The sequence below is a fragment of the Pterocles gutturalis genome, unplaced genomic scaffold (assembly GCF_000699245.1).
Source record: "Pterocles gutturalis isolate BGI_N339 unplaced genomic scaffold, ASM69924v1 scaffold22030, whole genome shotgun sequence".
Lineage (NCBI taxonomy): Eukaryota > Metazoa > Chordata > Aves > Pterocliformes > Pteroclidae > Pterocles > Pterocles gutturalis.
The window spans coordinates 1-7,830 of NW_010138906.1; the positions used below are offsets into that span (position 1 = coordinate 1).

The 7,830-nt window shown below is 36.4% G+C and overlaps 1 protein-coding gene across 1 annotated transcript; it reads left to right on the forward strand.

The window, feature by feature from the left end:
* Positions 1-260: 260 nt before the first annotated feature.
* Positions 261-4,575, forward strand: LOC104468899 (bromodomain-containing protein 9-like; the record flags this gene model as incomplete). The annotated part of the gene is made up of 4 exons (XM_010083184.1): positions 261-332; positions 1,768-1,870; positions 3,519-3,686; positions 4,413-4,575. Coding segments are annotated over 4 exons (444 nt in total), but the record flags the coding sequence as incomplete, so codon positions are not given.
* Between the last annotated feature and the right edge of the window lie 3,255 nt (positions 4,576-7,830).

Genomic DNA, 7,830 nt, shown 5'->3' on the forward strand with positions numbered 1-7,830 from the left:
TTCCAACCTTAACGATTCTGTGATTCTAAAAGGCTGTCATGCTTAGTTCTAAAATGTTTATGCGAATGTATATGGTCACTCATTAGACAAAAGCTTATTTTTCTGTAAAAGGATCTATGCAAACATCACAAAACATGATAGTGTTCTGTGGTGGCCTGATCATGATAAACCAGTAAATTACACAAACTAAGAGTATTCTTAGGAAACACTAAGTATAAACTGTGAAATGCTAAGATCTAAAATATAATTTGGTTCTTTAGGTTCTGCCAGTTCTCATAAAAGAGGAACACAAGTTGAGTAATACCTGTCCGGATTCTTCCAAACAGATTATGGTAAAATGGTTTTTGTCTTTAAAAAAACAAAAACAAAACCAAAAAACCCCCACAACACCAAAAAAACAAATAAAACCCCAAAAAACCCACAAAAGGAGGGGCGGAGGGGGATATTGAGACGTTCATTTTGTTTCAGTGCAAGGATATGCATGCTCTGAGGTAGAAGATTAAAATTCTAGTATCTAGAATAAGCTTTCAGTATGTAAAATGGATTGTCTGACACTCAGTCTATTTTAGTTCATGGCTTTCTTTGTCCTGTTGTTCTGTTTTCTCTAGTTTAATTCAGAATGCATAACTAAATCCTGGAGGCAGAAAGACCAGGAATCTGAAAAGACACTTAATGAATACTGCTGATTAGTACTTGAGGTTCAACCTGCTATTAACGTGTGGAAAAAACAGTAGTATTTATCAGTCTTACCGCATCCATTGAAAGTGTCTGTTAGAAAGTAGGGTAAATAATGCACCCTCTGATGCTTTCACAGCTGCTAATGAAATCTGTCTTTAAGTGGTACAGGTTTTGTCTTGCAAATTATTTGTGACAGCAGAAGATATGCACTGTATTCCATGGCAATTCGCACAAAAAATTATATGTATTACATTATAGCAAGTAATAAAATGTGCAGTTTTATAAATATTCCATATGTTTTGTGGAGAGGTTTGTATTTCTCTACAAGGTGACTGGTTAAGTTTCTCATGAAAGTGCTAAGTTTCATTTTCATGTTTCTAAAAGATAATTCCTGGTTGTGTATTTACCTGCATGTCTTATTCCTCCTGCTGGAACAGGCAGCCTCAGAGAATTCTATTAGACGTGTTTTGAAACTTAACAGCTTTTACTTTGATCTCTTACTTTTTGTCATTTGCATGGCAAATTGCAACAGGCATGGAAAAAATTAAATTGTTGTAGTGCAGGCTGTATTTAATTGTCTGAATGTATAGAAAAAAATACTTGAGAGAGCAGCTCCAGCTGATACTGTGTATAGAGAGGCTCACTTCACTTGTTTTATTAGTCATATACTAAAAATTTCAGTAAATCCAGTGTTGCATTGAGAAGTTGAGGGAAAAGATGATTTGGGAGTGGTTTGTGGTGGGGAATACTGAAACTGCTTCCCCTTCTGCCATGGGACAGGGATGAGTTGAGCATGTAACAGAGTCCCAGAGGATTTGGTAATGTTGGTTTCAGCAGTCCCGGATGATGAGATGAAAGATGTTTAGACTACCTTGCAGATCACTTGCCATTCGTATGACTGGTCTGTCCTGGAGCCCTGTTTGAGCTGCCTGTGAGTTGCAGGTTAGCCAGGATGGTTATGGATGATCCAATTTTAGGTGTTGTGGTACACGCTTTTGAGAGTACGGATTCATGCGTTTACCTTAAACATTAAAAAGTTATGACAGCTTGTCACTATTGGTAGTTTTTCTGTTTCTTGTGTTTCAATAGGTTGGAGAATCTGCTGGAGACAGTAACACTTCTGACTTGGACTTTCTCTCTATTAAACCATATTCAGATGTATCTCTTGATATTTCTATGTTAAGTTCGTTAGGTAAGTAATTAGATGGACAAGCCATCAATTATGGTTTCGTTGCACCGTTTGGGCAAAATAACAGCTGGATTTGCTAAGAGTAAAAAAGTGTTCAGAAGTAGTAAGTCATCTACGTTTAACATAGGTAGAAGTCTAGAGCTGGTACAAGATAAATGAAACCTTGGTCTGTTTTTCCTTTGAGACATTCATGTGCTAGCCAAGCTAACTTTTCCTGTACCACTGAAGAAACCAAAGTATTTGTACCTCTCAATTTTGATAGTTTTGCTTGTTTTTTATGTGTTCATAGTAACATAAATTTTAAGAATCAGCGTGGAGCTTTGGCTCAGAGATGTTATATGCTGTCTTTTGAACTAACTTTGGAAGTAGGTAAGTATGTGAAGCTCAATCATATCACCACTTGGAATGTCCCAAAACAAAATTCAGAAGAAACTTCAGGTGTTGGAAAGACTTCAGATTCAAATAAGGCAGTTGTATAAAAGTATTGGGATGTTGTTTTAAATACACCTCTTTGATAGGTATCCTTCTCTAAATACAACAAGACATCATGTTGCCGTTTCTGCAGGATGCTGAACTGGTCAAAGGTCTTCAAAAATGTCATCACAAAATAAAATATTGCTTATGGTTTAAGATACTTTTAATTCAGAATGTAAAAGATGCCAAACTATCTATTATAAAACATAACCAAGGTATTTGAAAGCTTAAACAACAACAAAAAAAGACTTCTATGGATTTCTCACATAGATGTAGTATTCTTTGAAAAGCTCTGATTATGCTGTCACATACTAATTTTATTGCAGTTCATTAAAAAAGTAATATCTGTTTTAAGATGATGTTTAGACATATCAGTCTTACTATGAATTCTTTGCTCCACTAAAAGCTGCATATATTTTTCTTCTTTGATCTTTCTGTAAATAACCGTACTTCTAGCCTACTTAGCTTCTGGAGAGAGTTTATGGCATTATTTCTTATAATTCTTGCAAAGTTAGCAAGGTCTGCATTGAATACAGCCCAAAGAGAAGGCGAAGAGTTAATTTTCCTGTTTAAAATTGAAATAAGGTTTTTTTTTTTAAGTCTTCAGATGATAGAACAGCTTATGTTGGCACATACTTCCAGTTCTTTCCAATTTCACAATTTTATTTGGCTTACTATAAAATCAGTGTAGCTGGAGAAGGTACTGTTCTTTAAACCTGCTGTGATGGGGATTTCTTCACCTCCATAAATTACATGTTCTATTTTAACTGTATCTTAAGTTAGATATCTTAAGTAATCTTTCTGCTGACTTCCTCTCCTTGGCTGCAAACTAAATGCATTATTTCATGTCTGGAGTTTAACAGATGAGGAAGACAAATTAAGCTCTTCTAGCTGTTTAAATACTGGGAGCCAGTTCAGTTTCAGCCATTTCCCATTATGCTGTCCTTCACCTTCCAGTATTGTCAAATGCGTTTCAACATGTGTTTCTGGAAACTGAAAACAGTCTGCAGCTGCTGCCTTTTAGAAGTGCAAAGGAAAATGTGAGGTTGAGATCTTTTGTGTAACAGAAAACACTTGTGATAATTTATTTTAGAATTGTTTTATAGTGACTTGGTAATTCATGGGTCAGTCTGCATGTGCTAATTATGGTTTTTGATTGGTAACTGGTGGCCCTTAGGGAAGGTGAAGAAGGAGCTTGAACATGATGATAACCATTTACATCTGGATGAAACAACTAAGCTGCTGCAGGACCTTCATGAAGCTCAGGCTGACAGAGTGGGATCCCGGCCGTCATCCAATTTGAGTTCCCTCTCCAATACCTCTGAAAGAGACCAACATCATCTTGGTAGAGTTACCTGTGTTACAGAAGTTGCAGTACTTCTGCTCTAATTGAAACTGGTTACAACTTACATTTTACTTTGCATAAATCTTTGCATGAAACTACACTGATTAAACAGTGTACTGACTCAGGATCATGTTCTAATTTTTAAATATGCACAGAAAGGCAACTAAGAAGACATACTTTTGACCTGTGAAATTAAAGATGCTAATTGTAGTTAACTTTTTTTTGATTAGGCATGATTGAAGTAATTTTGAAGTAAATTGATACTGACTGGCAAATCCCTATATGCACTTGCATTTTATGCTCTTAGGAGTACTAAGGAGTATATAATGTTTATTTTACTTTGGCATAGTTGTATGGAGCAAGTAACAGGTGGGATTCTCCAATAGCCTTCCATTGTCTACTGTAAAATTCAGTGATAAGACAGGATGATAGGGTAACATACTACTTAACAATTTGGTGCCATTTCTAAGAAGGTAGAAGATGTTGGCTGGATGATACTCATATTTTGTAAAATTTTTCAACTCAGAGTAATAGAATAATAACTGCTTTTTCAAAAAGGACCTAAATTACTGAAATCTCCTGTTTAAATATAATTTAAATGTCTGTCTTGCCTTTAAAAGGCTGAAAGGAAGATGTGAAACAACTATGCTGTTTATATATATAAATATCTCTCCGTTGTTTTTCTGTACTTTTAAAGGTTTTGATTTTTTTTTCTCATATCTGCAGGAAGCCCTTCTCATCTGAGTGTTGGAGAGCAGCAAGACATGGTTCATGATCCCTATGAATTTCTTCAGTCTCCAGAAACCTCAAATGCCACTACTAACTAGTCTGACATGTACTGTATATATTTTTGTATTTTAATTGCATTATGTTTTTATAAAGTTTTTGTCCATGGCAAAAACGTCAATTTTGTCCTCGTTTCTGTGAGGATGGCTGTATAATATTATCGTATATGCTGGATTAAAGAAAAGAAAAATGCCTACTTAGTACATCATGTTGTTAGCGATGTACCAAACCCTGCTTTTGATTTGTTTGTTGAGGGAGGTCTTTGTCTACTAGTGTGTGAATCTTGACTGAAAAACAGCAAATAACGTGTTAGAAAAAAATTGTATTCTATAGAAACTAGAAAGTGATAATTTTCCCAGTATCATGGCAGCAGTCATGAAATGTTTCTAGTAGAATTATCTGCCAGTTCTGCTCAAGTCTTAACTGAAACATCTTCAAGGCAGAATATTTTCTGTCAGCAGTGGCAGAACTGCATGAATTGTGATTATTATTATGTTTGCCATCACCTAACCCTCATCTGTAGAAGTTGTTTCTGTTTCCCCATATTTTTAAATCTTTTTTTGATCACTCTAGAGAATACTTAATTTGAGAGTAATACTTGGTAGTTGCATTAAAACGTTCGCTACGAGAATTCTCCCCTGGATCTAAAAAAGATAGATGTTTTTGTGATCCCTTGTGTCTTGAAACATAAAGAAAATGTAATACTTACATTTTTAAATTTTATATGTATATTTACTTGGATGGAAGAAGTACTGGATAAGGTGTGCTTTTCAGTAATTTTAAAATAAAACTTTTATAATTCAATCCTGATGTAACTGGGGGATTTTGTACCATTGATATGTGCAAGCTGGACAAATGTTATGAATTTACGATATTTTGTAAATACTAATAAAAATACAAAACCACTTTTGATGTTGCAAATATCTTGTTCTTGACAAGAGAAAATTTGCCTCCGTAGCTTTACTAAGTCTGAAATACTAGGAATTTTTGGTCTGAATTTTTGTGCTGCTTCAAAAGATAAATTTCATCATGCCACATGTATTTGTAAACAAAATTAACTGAATTTCTAAGAACCAACAAGGAAGTGTGTCAGATAGAATTTATCAAGGCTTTGATATCAGTTAAATAGGAAGATCTGTTCACTCAAACTAGGTGTTTGTAGTCTGGACTTAATACTGAACAGAAAGATATTTTTATAAGATACTTTGATAAATCAGGTAAGTATCTTACCTATGTCAGCCTTCTTTTAATATAAGTATCTTGGTTTTTCAAATCATCCTCAGGTGGAAAGTTCTGGTCACATAGAAAGTTTGCTGGGTCTTCTTACAGCCTGAGGAGTGAGCTTGGAGTTTGACAAGAGGAATTAAAGTCTCACCAAGAGGAGTTTTGTTCCCATCTCAACTCTGTTTCTTTGTTTTTTGTTGGCATGAGCTGGAAGGTTAACCCTGAAGTGCCTCTATGTGTGTCTGTGTCTTGGACGATTCATATAATTGTATGGAGAGATCTGAATCTTGGCAGGAATCCCATTCCTTTTCTTCCCTTAGATGTCAGACTCAAAACCAAGGTGATTAGCCATTCACATGTGAAATAACGGTATTTTTTAGGATTTTTTTTCTTGATTAATTTTTTTTCCCTTTCGGGAATGGAGAAGACACATAACGCTTAACTTGAAAGCTGCACTTGACTGTTATGTCTCACTCTCCACACACATTTTTCTCTTCTGATACCTTTTTCAGATCAGAAGAATGTAGCAGGGCAGTGACAGGCTTTGCTGAGAGATACATAACCAAAGATAACCAGATACCTTTACTTAACTTTTTTTCAGGTTCTGGCCAAACGCGGGAAAAAGTTAAAAAACTACAGCAGAGGATTTGTTGCAGCTTAAGATATAAAGTTGTTTATTCAACTGTACAAAAGCAGGGAACGTTTGCAGGGAATTTGGAAGCCTCATCTGTACAGTTGGACGCACTGCATAGAGATTTCCCAGTTGCCGGGAAGGGTTTTCCCCAAATCCTCGCTGCAACCGGGCTCCCCAGCGACTGCGGATCTGGATGATGGTAACGTATCATCAGGGCAATTGGTGATGGATCTTTCTTAATCACTGTCGCTGACTCTGTGTAGTAATGATTAGGTGCATTACCTTACTTTCTGCTTGCTATTGTAGTTCACTTACTATTTTGCTGCTTTACCTTATCTTGCTTTAATTTATTTTTGCTGTATTATTTTCCTCATTATTTTAACACTTCAAACATAGGTAAGTTTACTTTTTTAAAATTTGTTGCCTGTGTCCTTTGTGCTCACCCTGTCAATTGGCAGCACAGCCTGTAGCACAGCAGGTCTGATTGCTCGTACTTGGCGTGTACAGTAAATAGATTCCTAAGTGATAGTTACAGCTGGTGAGGAATCTTTACTGAAACCCTTGCTCTTGCCTTGCCTGCCTTAGCTCTTGAATAAAACCCCACAATCGAATGTTTTAAATATTCCTTTAGAGGAACGTGCTGGTTAGTTTTGGTTCTTGTTTGAACTTGTGTATATTCTATAGCTTCAGCTTGCCTTTCAGACAGAATGCTTTCAGACTTTCTGAAGTTCTGTACAGCAGCCTTTCTGGGCTCCATGGGTTAGCGGTAGAACGGGCTGTAAGGTCTTTGTTCCATCACCATGCCAGGAAGCACTTTGTGCCTATTTCTCCAGCCTGTCTGTAACTGCAGTCCTGAGAGTGACAGACAATCTTCTTCATAGGCCTACTGGCTGCATTCTATAGGAAAAAAAAAAATAAAGACAAAACTTCTTTCCAGAAGCAAATACTAATCTTTTTGCTTGCATGCTGGGTCTCTTCCTATCTGCGGCAGACATCGACTTGTCACCTGTTTGCTGGATGTACTGATACACCTGACTGAGCCCACTAAATGCCTCGGCAAAAGCTCTAATTTTTCTGTGAGAAATCTCATGCTCCTATATTTTACAGAAAGGTTGGACTCCGAGTTTGCAGCCTCTGGTTTAAAAAAAAAAAAAAAAGATTCTGAAGTTTTAAAATAACTGGTTGAAGTGACTTCTTTCCGCTCAACTTGCTTGTCACAGTGCATTTTTACTGATCCTCAAGCTGCAAGAGAATCTCTTGCTCCTGTTCCTTTTGACTGTCTGTACACACACCTGTCCTGGTGCCAGCGGTACGTTGTTGCCTTTTCCAGATAATTCTGTTTTATTTCAAGAAAAGCTTCAGGAAGCAATTCTGCCGGTCCTGTTGCTACTTATTTCAAGGGGAAAAAAAATCCCTAAGCTATGTCTCATTTGCTCTTGTCTACGCAGGCAGTAAGTTCATAGTGAAATACACTGGAAAACGTGGAAACAGTCAGTAATG